Source organism: Oreochromis niloticus, linkage group LG8, assembly GCF_001858045.2.
Source record: "Oreochromis niloticus isolate F11D_XX linkage group LG8, O_niloticus_UMD_NMBU, whole genome shotgun sequence".
NCBI lineage: Eukaryota > Metazoa > Chordata > Actinopteri > Cichliformes > Cichlidae > Oreochromis > Oreochromis niloticus.
This window is the reverse complement of record NC_031973.2, coordinates 25,765,588-25,780,402: the sequence shown is the minus strand read 5'-3', so window position 1 is coordinate 25,780,402 and position 14,815 is coordinate 25,765,588. Positions and strand designations below refer to the sequence as shown.

At 38.2% G+C, this 14,815-nt stretch overlaps 1 protein-coding gene across 1 annotated transcript in view; it reads left to right on the top strand.

Annotated features, from left to right (window-relative positions):
- Window positions 1-14,815, top strand: part of gsg1l2b (gsg1-like 2b) — a 30,334-nt gene that overhangs the window by 11,606 nt on the left and 3,913 nt on the right. Inside the window, exon 4 of the mRNA XM_003438498.5 lies at window positions 10,556-10,667. Within this exon, the coding sequence (XP_003438546.1) occupies window positions 10,556-10,667 (112 nt within the window). The remainder of the gene's footprint in view (window positions 1-10,555; window positions 10,668-14,815) is intronic.

The window sequence follows — 14,815 nt, the reverse complement described above, 5'->3', positions numbered from 1 at the left end:
AATTGCCAATTTGTTCCAATAGTACGAGTGGTCATGCTAACTGTACTGTGTGTGACAGAGACTACTGCTCGTTAGTGTATAGAGAGCCTGAGGGGACACAAGGAAATACTGAGCAATCTGGAGCTATTTTAGGTGATACTTAACAATCTGAGAAAAATGTGACATGTTTCTCATAAACAAAACCAAAAAAGCATTTGTATTCCTTCAATTATATTTTGCATTACTTTTAGAAAATCTTTTTAAAGATGCAGTTTATTAAAAAACAAAACGGCTATGCACCATTTAAATACAGCTTATTAAAACAATTTTTCTTGATATGAAAGAGATCATGTCTTTCATATCTTTTCTGACTTTTTCAAAAAAACAAGTTACTCCAGACTCTCTACTCTCCATTTGTGTTACACTCTAACTTGCCAACTGTCAGCTGTTTTCAGCCTTTTTCATGCTGCCCAAACAAAAAGAACCTCAAAGTTTCATTCTAATGAGAAAACTATACACAAGACAAAATCTGAAACTCTGGCTTTTTCCACTGGACCATATAGATGAAAGGAGTTCAAAACATAGACTTTGCATGCCTTCAGTTGATAAGAGCACATAAACAGAGCTCTTTGAAAACTACAAAAACACCTTTGAAAATGTTCAAGTTTTCCTATTCACCTTGCTGTACAATGTTTTATCTCAAATAAATATGAAATATTTTATTTCATATTCATAAAAATATAGCTTTGCTTCAAAGAACACATGCTCTGGCGGGTTAGATTAACAACACTGTGTTCTCAATTTTAACAACTTTTTTTTGCACTTTCCAGCACCTTGTCTTAATACCTGCAGCTTAAAGCGGCGGAGCTCCAAAGCAAGAGAAATGTGGCACAGCAGCAGCAACAAGTTTACTTATCTCTGACATGGATACAAACATCTGCTAGATAATCCCACTTTCTGTTTCTATTTCTTAAATTAGTATGTACCTAGTGTACTAAAGTGTGCATGGATGTTTGACTACTTAAGGCACAATGAACCTGTAATTATTTAAGAAACTACCAAAACATAACAAGAAGTAACAATTTGATTTTATGTTGGAGGACTGCAGACAACAGATTTGGTCTGATGATTATGTATGAGCATATAAACGATGTTTTATATGTACAGAATAAATATTTCAATGTCAGTGGAGTAAAGCAATCATTATATTAGAGAAGTCATCTGCTCACCAAGTATGTGTAACCTAGTGACAAGGCTGTGAATGCTAGCTAGTAGTTGGGATGTCATCAGAACCAATACTAATGAATGAAAAGCTTCAATACCAAAAGTCTGAAAACACAGCAGTGCTTTTTTTTCAGTCCTGTACACTGGGCTGCATACTGTATGCCTACAAGTGTACTAATCTATCCTTAGATGCTGAAGAAAAAACAGGATTCCTACAAGCTCAGGAGAAGCTATACATAGCACAGTAAAAAAAAATTATGCGTAGAAGATGGCACCTAGTGCAGCTGCTGTGATAGCGCCATGGCAGCTCATTGATAAGTAAGTAGACATGCACAGATCAACCAGCCAAAGATCAGAATCAAACGAGTTCCAGGATTCTCAGCCCTGACCACTAACTGGCCAGTCAGCCTCATGTATGACATATTATGAGTCCTCCTGTTTCATGCCGGTGGAAAATCCACAGTGGTGCAGGGAAATGGTTGTGTGCACACTCACAAGCATACACTAATGCCACATTCCTTAATAAGTTGTAATTTCTTAGTATCCGGTCACAATTTGAATCTTGAATGCCCCCTCAACTCGGATTTCCCACTTGGAAGGTTGGAGCAGCCCTACCAACCCTCGAGTTAACAGTCCAAGATGGCAGCACTGAACATGAGCAAAGGTAAAACTGCAAAACCTTTAATCTGTACTGCCAATGTTGTGTATGTGTGACTGACTAAACAAGTCATATGCAGAGCACTGACCAGGCTGTATACATGAATGTGCTTCAGCTGTTTTAAAAGCAAAAAAGTATTATGTTGTATTGCTAGTGATACATGAATGGCTCTAACTAGCTTAGCTACCTAGCAAATCCTGTTTTTCTTTTTTGGAAAGCCAAGTTCAGAGGTATTTGTAACTCAGCAAAACATGCACTATGACTAAAGACACAACGCACTATGAAAACATCCGGAGCACCTTGAAACAAAATTATATGTTTACATTGTAAAGAAGCTAACAAAGACAACAACCCATTTATCTGTATGTCTTTCCAATTGTAGACCACTTTACTGTCAGTTTCTTACTGCAGTTTGGGGGAAATTGTAAAGATAAATAGTTTCTTTTATTATAAAAATAAAATGTTTTGATAACTTTATTTGCCAAAATTTAAATAACAATAACACAGGATAGACAGAGGAGCAGTTGGTGAGTACTGGGGTGTGAAGGAGTGTGGTGCATACTAAATTGATAGCTGTGTGTGTGATTATCAATGTCCTGCCCAAAGTCAAATGGAAGACTAATAACAACAATATATACACTACCAAATCTCAACAACAGTCAACTCAAGGAACTTTATATTGTAAAATAAAAACCCTACAATGCAGAGAACACTCCGACAATCAGACGACCCCCTATGAGCAAGCACTTGGTGACAGTGCTTGCTCATAGCTAGCATTTGTAGCATTTGGCAGAACATAAATACAGACACAACAACAAAATCAGAGCTATATGCTTGTTTCTTATTGCTTGTTGTGGCTGGAAAGGCAGTATTTTCAACAAAAAGTTGCTATTACAATAATGTGTGTGTGGTACAGATGGAACAGCCTGGCTATGTCGCTGTAATCTTGTTTCAGCTTCTTCATCGTCCCTCTCATTGATTTGCTGAGTACAGATTAACACGGTATGCAGCTGACCAAGTGGTAATTTGGTTTTTCATTAAGCAGTGAAAGTTACATAGTATTTCACTGTCAGTCAAACAATCTGGGTATGTTCCAACTACAAGATATATATGAATCTCTTTTTAATACACTGCTTACCCATGATGTAACACCTTATCGTTACATTTTCAACACAAAAAAACTTCCTCTTTGGCCAAAATAGCACATACCCTGCAGTTACAGCTTAAAACAAGACCTTGAAAACAGGGTTCTACTTTGGTATTACCCAGTTTGAAAAAAGGGGGACTTCTTAAAGACTTAAGAACTGTCCAAAAGAGTTTTAACCAACATAATTTAATATATAAAGAGCATCTTAGAAAGACAGTTTCTCAGAAGTAAAGATGAGGAGAACTATCCATCCATTTGCTTCTGCTTATCCTTTTTCAGGGTCACTGGAGCCTGTCCCAGCTGTCTTAGGGTAAGAGGCAGGGTACACCCTAGACAGGTCGCCAGTCTGTCGCAGGGCTAACACATAATCATTCGCACTCACATTCACTCCTATGGGCAATTTAGAGTTTCCAATTAACCTCACCCCACTAACTGCATGTCTTTGGACTGTGGGAGGAAGCAGAGTACCCGGAGAGAACCCACACAAACACAGGGAGAACATGCGAACTCCACAAAGAAAGACCCCGTCCTGGTCCTGATGGTAGAATTAAACTCAGGACCTTCTTGCTGTGCAGCAGCAATGCTGACCACCATGTCACCATGCTGCCCCAGTCCCACTGTTCAAGAACATGTGTCTATAAGTTGTGGGAAAATTTCATAATAATGATCTTCAATGTAAAATTGTGAAGCCTGTGAATGCTCTCTTCTTGTAGTCAGAGGAATTGAAATTTGAAATTCGTTTTGTTGTTTTTTTTCACACATTGACGCCACATCGTATTTCTCATGAACCACATACTGCAGATATTAAAACAGCGTTGGTTTGTAGTAGAAGAGTGAAGCTGTTCAGACCTTCAACCTATAAACATTTGAAGCACTGCAAAATGAAAAATAAAACAAAGAAGACCCAACACTGTTGACTAGGTAGAATATTATATCAGACAATATTAGGGCAGTGGTGTTAAAAAAGGGGGATGCTACACAGTAGTAAACATGGCCCTGTACCAAACCGTTAGACGTGTTGCTGCCATTAAATTACTTTAAGCTAATATTATTTTTCAGTTTAAACAGTTGGGTTTATTCTTTCTTTTACTTACACTTTATACACTATTCCAACTTTTTTGCATTGTGGTTCTGTTATTTACTAATATTCCAATACGAGGGACTATGTTGCGCAATATCTCTCAACAACAAATGTTTTTCGGTCTGTACTAAAATAATTCTGCTGTGTTTTTGTATGAAATCACACTGTGAGCATTGTTTCTGATGTTCTCACCAGATACTCAGAAAGAGACTGTTCTTCAGCCGACTGGAATTAGACGAGGCATTATGCCCCGCGAGAGAGAAAAAAACAATTCATCGCTCTTCGAGTGTTTGTGACTTTGAGTAAAGCATATTGTTTGCGTATAATCTTTCACATGAGAGCATTGCAGATTAATGACATGGCCCTACTTGCAGTTTGATGTTGTTGCTGTGCATATTGTATAGCTACAATTTGATAGGTCTGACATGGCGAAAAATGAAAAGTGTAAAGTTTGACATATCCTGTGACCTGTATTGTATTAGTCACATAAACATATGTATTTTGTCTTTTTTCATATCCGCTTTGTCGTGTGACAGATTTCTCTTGCAGTTCTAAATGCAGGATTAAAAGCTCAACCACCTTTTGTACACTGGATGAATAGTCATTTTCCAAACAGCATGATAAAGGACAAATAATCCTTAGTGTCAGACTTCAGTTGTAGCTTGTGCACAATGACAAAACAGATTAAAAAAATCTAGGTGCCCCCTGTTGGCTGTGAGAGAGCTCTGCAGCACCGATTAGGCTAAACTGCTTTCTCGATGTTGTACGGCTGAACTGGATCAAAAGCGTCACATCTCTGAGGCTGCTTGTCCATGTTAAGTGCTTTGACACTAAAAATAAATAACCTTGTGATGGCATGTATTGACTTCTTTTGGAAAAAAAGTGACCTTGTGTTAGGAGAACAAGCATAATTTCCAGATGACAGAACGTGCTGAGACTCGGAACTCCAATTTGTTCCACTCATCCTGATGCACGGCTGCCTCTGATCTGCATAGCATTATGATAATGTAGCACTGTCATATCTTTAGGAATAAACATGAGCTCTGATAGGGATGAGATGAGAATTTAGGTGTTTGGTACTGAATCTGGTGCACTCGTGTTCGGCCCAGGGATTTGTGGAGGGGGGGGGGGGGGGGGGGCTTATGTGGTAATCGGATTGGTAGGCTACAAATCCGTAGCTTTTTATTCCTGTGCTGTTTTGTGGGCAAGGAAAAATCCAGCACAAAAAAAACAGGTGCAAAGATGAAAATAATAAATGAAAACCAAGCAAGAGGCAGATGAGGGGAAGAGACAGGAAGGATATGAAAGGACAGAGAGTATACTGGATGAGTGGAAGATGCTGCTAATCTCTACTTTACGTTTTGCACTCAGTTCTTGGTGTATATGGACTGGACTGCCGAAACCTCCAACAAACAATAGTTGTCCTATTACAGGATGAAAACAGGCCTGTCGAGCATGAGATTTCTTCACATAATGAAAAGGGTGTAAATAAATAGGACATGTCTTGTAATGTCTGGGCTATCTTTTATTCTACTAGCTTCTCCAGCTCAGTGCAATCTCCCATCAGTGTTATCCATCTTGCTGAAAGTCAGAGCATGTTTTTTTGTTTCTTTTTTCCATCTTTTCCATTCATAAAAAGAAAAAAAAACATTAAATATGATTTACACAAAGATAGACAATTTTAACACCTTTGCTGTTTTCCATTTTTTACACAAAATCAGGTTGGAATATTTTTCACAGTTGTCCTTTCTCACATTTGCCACAGCAGAAAATTTCATCCTTCAGATATGTTTGCACTACTGTAAATAAACTATGCCTGAAGTACACAGGAAGCTGAACTGGTAGATGTGACAGGATAGGACACCAAGATGCTAAACGGCTTATATTCTAATACATTTAACACTGCAAATGTGGGAGAACTACAAATGGCAGCAAGCATGTCATACGTTGGTGTTTTCTGTATCTGTTACTTTTTTCTAATTTCTAGTTTTAATCTCAATTTTTGGCATTTAGCCCTCAAATGTGGCCAGATAATAAAGAGTTGCTTAAAAAGTACAGAGCAAAAAAACCACAGTATAAATAATATATGCATAATAGAGAAAGAATCTTTCGTGGCTAGCGTTTTCATTATTAGCATCATAAAAGCCGAGACACTGTACTGCACTATTAATGAACCATTTGTATTTTTTTAACAAACTAAAAACTAAGGATTAAATTTGCTTGGAATGAACAAAAAGCATGCTTGTCGCAGGCAGTTAATGGTTCCTTAGAGTATAAAGCTTTACTATCTCTAATTAGTATAATACATTGAAAATCTTCATAATTTTAACAAAGTTGAAAAAAGTTATTTAGGAAAGCTTGTGCATGTTCTTATCTAGCATTTTCCTTATGTATTTACATATATTCTACATGTCTTGATGCATTCTCAATCATCCAGGTAAGTAAATCTCCAAAAGTTGAATCTGTTCATCTGGATGTAGCGCTACGTCCAGATGAACAGATTCAACTTTTGGAGATATATTCTACATGGATCTTAAGCTAGTTGGAAAGCTAACTTGCTGCCCAAGATACATAGCTTTACTTTTACTTGCTCAGCATCGCGTCTAACTAACAGAATGTTACTGTTTGGGTTTTTCAAAATCATTTGGCTACAAAAAAAAGTCAGCTACATAAAAACTTCAGCCAATTCACAAAGTAAGCTAACTGTCGCTTGTTTGCTAACTACAGCTCATGTGCTAGCAGTAGCAACAGCATGGCTAATTTTTTTTTTGTTGTTTAGTCTAGTGTGTGTGTGTGTGCATGTGTTATTGTATTGCAATGACTCACACGTTTCTTCGAGACAAATGTGACCCTGAGGACACTTTGAGAAGGCAGTTCTGAGTCCTTTTATAGGTTGCTATATATAGTTCTGTCTGTGGATGCATTTTATCAAATTAATAATATCAGTATTATAGGAGGGCTGATATTAAAAGCTACTATTAGCTTTTTTGATGATCTGCTAACGACAGCATTTATAATGGCCAATAAATTAAAATTTTAAAAGCAAATAAAATGTATGAGAAACACTCCAATCCACCAGGGGTCGAATGTTGGGTGTTATTAACACCAAATTATAGGGAAATCTATTTTCCTGTCGTGTGTGTAAAAGAAAAAATATTGCCTGATATATCAGAATATTGGAATCATAAATCACCACATCTGTATCATTGGGGTGCATTGCATCTGTGCTAGATGCTTTTCTGAATGTTTACTGGAGTGCAGTTAGGATGAAAGGCAGATGAGAATAAGGTAGTGCTGGGAGAAATTCAGCCCTACCCTCCTACCATCACCTGAGGTCTGAGTTCTGGGTTTCTCTGCTCCACTGCTGCCAACACAACCCAGCCACAGATAAGCAGCCAAAACTGGATGGATGAATGTTTCTTCAAAATATAATGTTTTTCACAGGTGTGGTGCTGGTTTAACTCAACTGTTTGATTCAAATGTAGTGGAAAAATTACAATTAGTTAAAAACCTTTGTTGTTTTCTTTGTAAATTGCATATTGGCCTTGAGCTGAGCATGCCTAGCAACAGAAGCTTAAAGGGAACAGGGTTTAGGGAAAAATGAATTCTCTCTCTATTTTCCCCTTGACTCTCATGGTCTTCATCTCACAAACAGTAACACGCTGAGATTGGCTGTAATTACCATATTTATGCCTTCATGTCTTTCATTGCACTAGTTGATCCTATTCCCAAGCAGAAGCCTGCTTACGTGCAGAAGTAAATAACTCCACCAACACTGCTGTATTCTGAAATTTACTGCAAGATTTATTAGCAGCAGCAGCACCGTGGATGGTATTGTTTTCACCTCGTGAGTCAGCTTGTCATCATGGGAAATTGTGGGCCTGGATATACCTACTTTAGCAGGAGCTGCTCACAGAGGCTGCTTTGGGAGCAGTAGCTGTGCCATGTTTTCAAATAAAACTGTAAAACACACCCAGTTTATAATTAATTAATAGTTAATGAAAAATAGTACATTAATTACTCACTAACATAACAAAAAGCTCTCTTCGATGAGTGGTTTAAAACATTGACAAAGTGCAGAGGAGAGCTGAAGAAAACAAAGCAGGCAGGGTGTCAGGGGTGATTTGTGACACAAGGACGGCAAAAGTGAAAGGCAAAGTTTACAAGACACTAGTTAGGTCTGCTATAATATATGGTTTGGAGATGGTGGCACTAACAAAAAGACAAGAGTGGGAGCTGGTGGCAGAGTTGAAGATGTTAAATGTTTCATTGAAAAGGACGAACAAGATTAGAAATGAGTACATCAGACAGACAGTTTGGGATTCATGGATGTAGAAAAGGAGGATATGGAGAAGTTTGGTGTGACAGAGGGAATCTTATGAGCTTATGAGATGTACTCAGTGGCCACTTTGTTAAGGCAAAAATACTAATCCATCAATCAGACACTGTAACAGGGACCCAGTGGATTTAGGTAAGTAGACACGGAAAAGATGTCCTGCCGATATTCAAACCGAGCATCAGAATGGAGAAGAAAGCTGACTTAAGTGACTTTGATCGTGAGATGGTTGTTGTTGCCAGGCAAGCTGGTCTGCCTGGCAACAACCTGGTCCTTTCAGAAACTGATGATCTACTGGGTGCGTCCCACATAATCACCTCCAGGGTTTACAGAGAATTGTCAGAAACTGGGAGAAAATGTGTTGTTGATGTCAGAGGTCAGAAGAGAACGCCAGAATACTTCGAGCTGATAAGAAGGCAACAAAGCTCCCTTCATTCCATCTGCAGTACGCAGAAGAGCATCTCTGAATGAACCAGGTGAACCTTGAAGCAGATGGGCTGCAGCAGCAGAAGACCACACCATGTACCACTCCGTCAGCTAAGAATAAGAAACAGTGGCACCTGCTGCGTCACAGGCTAGCCAAAATCGAACAACCGAGTGTGATTTGAATGCCGGAGCTTATGTGATATGTTTTACATTTTTTTATCCGAGTTCTCTGTGTTGTTCCCAGTTCTTTGGGGGGTGTTACTTCTGGTTATTAAGGAATAAATGAGAAAATAATTAATGCAGTAAACAAAGAAAAGTTGGTACACCTGAAAGTTGAATTTCACTGTTTATTTCTCACAGTTTTATTTTCATTTTATGCTCCACTTGGACTTTTCTGATTGATTTTTCAGCTGTTCGTAAAGTCTTATCTTAGAGTTGATGTAATAGAGTTTTCTCTCTTTCATGAATTATTTGTTTTGCTGCTTTATTTCAAATTCAGTACTAAGAATAAAATTTGAGGAAAATCAGTGTTTTACTTGGCAGCTAAATGATAACATGAACCCACTGTGAGCTAAAGTCCTTTGCTTGCAGTGGGTTTATAACGCGACATGTTTAACGACCCAGTCCTTGGGAGAGAACGTTAATAAGACACAGGTGATGCTAAGAAGCGAGAACAAAGGAGAGAAGGGAAGTTAAATGAAAATACAGAAAAACCACATGGAACTAACAGAAAAAGAATCATGTGATTCATTACAGAAACCACAGATCATTGCAAAGACAACAAGACTTTAGACAGATTTTGCCAACATGTGCAGGTTTTACAGGTTTGTACTTGGAGAGATGATATCTGGGGGGCATTCTCCCCAGTTTACACCACTATCACACAGTCTTAGGCATTTTAATGTTTTTGTAGCTTTGCTTATGATGTATGGTATACCAACATAAGAGAATATTTTCCATATTGTGTGTGTCTGAAGAATCACTGGCTTGTGATCCTATCAACAGATGGTCTCGTCCTGTTAGTTTTAACTTTCTATTGCATGGTTTTGCTTCCTATTTTTATTTATGTATTTATTTAGTCTTAAGAATTTGTTAAATAAGTAAAGAAACAGAGAATCGGTGCCTAGTTTGGCCACATAGTTTCAATTTCAGCTCCTGTAATATTTCTCTCTGTATGTGATCATTTGCCAACCCTAAAAGAAAGAAATACATTCTGTAGATAGCAGCACTGCTCAGTGTGACTCACTTAAACAGTGACTCACGTAGCTCAGTGCCCCTTGCAGTAAAAGGAGTAGTGAAGGAAGCATGCAGATTCAGCAAATACAGAGTATGACTAATCAGTCCACAGTGTTATTGAATTATTAGACTGTTAATACTCATTTTTAATAACATTTTAGTTAGTCCTGTGGTTTCATATCCTGGGATTGGTCAAAGGATGTGTTAAATAGCTGAGAGGCAATTAGAAAAGATTCTTCTGCTCTACTTTTTTTATCGAGTTCTTAGACGTTTAAACTTTGTGTAATAGCAGTGTTTGACCTGTATATGGTTGCAAACAGCCGCTCATGTTTGCGTCGTTGTGTGTTACATTGTGAAATACTGCCACCAAGTGGTGGCTATCAAGAAATACACTTAGCAGGTTCTTTGGCTGTCAGTGTGGGTAAATCTTATTGATTTATCAGTGTTTGTGTATTTGTGTGTGTCCAGGTCTGTTGGGGATGGTAGCCCACATGATGTTCACCACAGCCTTCCAGCTGACAGTCAGTCTGGGCCCAGAGGACTGGAAACCTCAGACGTGGGACTACAGCTGGTCATACATGTGAGTGATGTTGGTTCTTTCTATTTTGCTCCCAAGCAGCCAGACATTCTTGTCATTTTTAAAGTGGTCTTGAGCAATAAATCTCCAGGCTTTCTGGAAGTCTTTCAAAGTTTTTGTTCGGACATATAATCTAAAAATGAACAGAGTTTGTGAGTCACTCCAAGCCGAGTTTGGAGAATTTTTCTGAGCATTAAATTCTAACTTCTTTTTTAATTTATTTGTAGCAAAATCAGTTAACTGACTGTAACTCAAAAATGATTCCTTCTAATCATAGTTTTGTGCAGATAGCACATCTGTAAATTACACATTGTCATGCGCTCATGTCCAACACCATGTGTAAGGACATAACTGCAAGATGTTTTTTCATGAAACTCCTTTTCTGTCACATTTAGGATTTGAACATTTATGTTCTGCTCACTGCCAAAAACGTGAGCTTGTTAAACTTCAAACATGAGCTTTTACAGGGGCGGTTTTTTGTGTTCCTGTGCTTCCTGGTACAGTAAATTGTCCACAAATTATGCCTTGCTTCTATGCAATTTTAACAGTTTGCAAAGCCATCTGTGGGCCAGACTGAACCTTTCAGCTCTTCAGTTCTAGCCTACTTTTCAGTCTTTTCATCTGCTGCAATCACAGGTCCAAAAACTGAGCTTGTTAAGTGGATAAAGGAAAAAGCCCACTCTACAAGATAGCTTAGTCTTTTCTCTTTGTGTCTCCTGTGCTGTTGCTCTCAGCCTACTTTTCTGTATTTCTCCTTACCCTGCTCCCTCCCATTACATTCTTTGTAGTAATTTCTCTCTTATCCCACTGTTTCGCCACCTGGTGCTTTGAGTCCTCACTTGTTTGTCCTCCCAAAGCATTGAAATGATTTGGCAAAATGTTCTACACACTGGTTATTTCATCTTTGATCAATTTAAATTTCACAAGAACAGCAAAAATATGTAATACTTCGTTTTACCATGCATTGCAGTTCTTTTCTCAACTTTTGTTTGTTTTGGGGGCTTTTGTGTTTAAATTGGAGCCCAGCTGATATTGAATTTTAAATCACCGAATACTGATACAAGTATTTGGTGATTTGAAAGGCAAACATTTCAACAGATTAGCCAATATTTTTTTCTTTTTCTGTGTTGCTAGTAGGAAAGCTTCAGAGTGCCCTCTTGTGGTCAAACTGTAATATACGGTGCCATACCACTTATAAAAACGACAACAGGTCTGACTGAAAGTGCTGTACAATAACACCAAATATCAAAGACAAACACAGGCCAGAGGGTAAAAGATATAGAAACACAACAGAGCTGCAGAAGTTACAGTTAACATCAACTCTCATAACAAAACTGAAGGGTGTTTCTTTCTTTCTTTTACTGGTTTTAATTTTTATTTATCAATCGTTATAAATGCTAATGTTGATAAATCAGCACACAGATAATATTGGCCAGTAACATCAGCCTGACAATAAATGGGTTTGAACCATTTAAACCTTATCAGGCCAATGTTTAGTCCTTGTTAAACTAACAATTATGCCTCAATAAAGCAGACAGGTTTGCAGGGTTTTTATGGTGAATCAGCGCCACCAGGAGGACAATTCCTCGTTCCCACTGGCTGGACTTTTATTCTGCAAAAACACAATGAGAGCACATAGAAAGTTTTTTATCAGCATAGTGCATAATTTCTGGTGGTTATTTAATATAGAAAAAAAAGAATCTTGTACTCATAAATATCATAATTTATGCATTCTTGTAAATTAAGATCAAATCACTAAATTACATAGAAATGAGTGCCAGTTTTTGGACACTCTGGACAATGAGCCAGCTGAACAACAACAACAACTGGTTATAAGCTATTCCAGCTAATGTTAGCCTAGATTCTCCTAAAAATCACACCTTCCCCTTGATGAGCATTTTTGACAGCTGAGCTAAACAGTAAAATGACAGCCTACACTTACTACAGATGACCAGCAGTCCTACAGAGTTGTTTGTCCTACAGTGGCCAGTGTAGCTGAGATTTATGCACTTGAATTGAGCGGGATAACAAAACAGGATTCAGTTGACTGCAATTTGCAGTCTTTTGACATCTTTTGGGGTGGCTGTAGCTCAGGCAGTAGAGTAGCACACCTACTAATCGGATGGTTGGTGGTCCCTGTCTGTTCCAGCGTTAAAAATGCTAACCTAAAGTTGCTCTGCGAAGTGTCCATTCAGAGTGTGAATGTTAGATAGAAAGCACCTGCATAGGAAAAACATATAAGCACCAGTCCATTTACCATCTACTGGTGAGATTGTACATACAGGGAGTGCAGAATTATTAGGCAAGTTGTATTTTTGAGGAATAATTTTATTATTGAACAACAACCATGTTCTCAATGAACCCAAAAAACTCATTAATATCAAAGCTGAATGTTTTTGGAAGTAGTTTTTAGTTTGTTTTTAGTTTTAGCTATTTTAGGGGGATATCTGTGTGTGCAGGTCACTATTACTGTGCATAATTATTAGGCAACTTAACAAAAAACAAATATATACCCATTTCAATTATTTATTTTTACCAGTGAAACCAATATAACATCTCCACATTCACAAATATACATTTCTGACATTCAAAAACAAAACAAAAACAAATCAGTGACCAATATAGCCACCTTTCTGTGCAAGGACACTCAAAAGCCTGCCATCCATGGATTCTGTCAGTGTTTTGATCTGTTCACCATCAACATTGCGTGCAGCAGCAACCACAGCCTCCCAGACACTGTTCAGAGAGGTGTACTGTTTTCCCTCCTTGTAAATCTCACATTTGATGATGGACCACAGGTTCTCAATGGGGTTCAGATCAGGTGAACAAGGAGGCCATGTCATTAGTTTTTCTTCTTTTATACCCTTTCTTGCCAGCCACGCTGTGGAGTACTTGGACGCGTGTGATGGAGCATTGTCCTGCATGAAAATCATGTTTTTCTTGAAGGATGCAGACTTCTTCCTGTACCACTGCTTGAAGAAGGTGTCTTCCAGAAACTGCCAGTAGGACTGGGAGTTGAGCTTGACTCCATCCTCAACCCGAAAAGGCCCCACAAGCTCATCTTTGATGATACCAGCCCAAACCAGTACTCCACCTCCACCTTGCTGGCGTCTGAGTCGGACTGGAGCTCTCTGCCCTTTACCAATCCAGCCACGGGCCCATCCATCTGGCCCATCAAGACTCACTCTCATTTCATCAGTCCATAAAACCTTAGAAAAATCAGTCTTGAGATATTTCTTGGCCCAGTCTTGACGTTTCAGCTTGTGTGTCTTGTTCAGTGGTGGTCGTCTTTCAGCCTTTCTTACCTTGGCCATGTCTCTGAGTATTGCACACCTTGTGCTTTTGGGCACTCCAGTGATGTTGCAGCTCTGAAATATGGCCAAACTGGTGGCAAGTGACATCTTGGCAGCTGCATGCTTGACTTTTCTCAGTTCATGGGCAGTTATTTTGCGCCTTGGTTTTTCCACACGCTTCTTGCGACCCTGTTGACTATTTTGAATGAAACGCTTGATTGTACGATGATCACGCTTCAGAAGCTTTGCAATTTTAAGACTGCTGCATCCCTCTGCAAGATATCTCACTATTTTTGACTTTTCTGAGCCTGTCAAGTCCTTCTTTTGACCCATTTTGCCAAAGGAAAGGAAGTTGCCTAATTTTTACTCTCAGGGGTTTCTGTTATGCTGCAGAAGTGGAATAGTCCAATTCTCCTTATGCTAAAAAGTTCATAGTGTGCTGTCATTAAAACAGATTTAGATAGTCTTTTAGTCTATAAAACTGTGAATAGCAACTTTTAAACAATAGTGCACACATGTAATATACTGTGGTAAAATTCATAACTTTAATATTAAAAAGTAATCTAAACAAGCGTGTATTTTTTTCTTTAGCTATTGTTTGTCTTCTGATCCCTAATCAAAGCAGCCCATTTGTTTACTTGTCAAATAATAATTATGACTTGATTGTGACAAAAACATTACTTTAACAGCATTTTATGTTGGCACAATGTAACTGTTTTCCCAAGATATCGAAATAATATGACAACCTGTTTTCAGTAGTCTGAATTTTGGAGGAAACAGGCTTTTTGTGTTTTGATCATTATAAAAAAGAGACTTTCTATCAAGATAAAGTTTTCAAAATCATTTTTTTATGTTTCT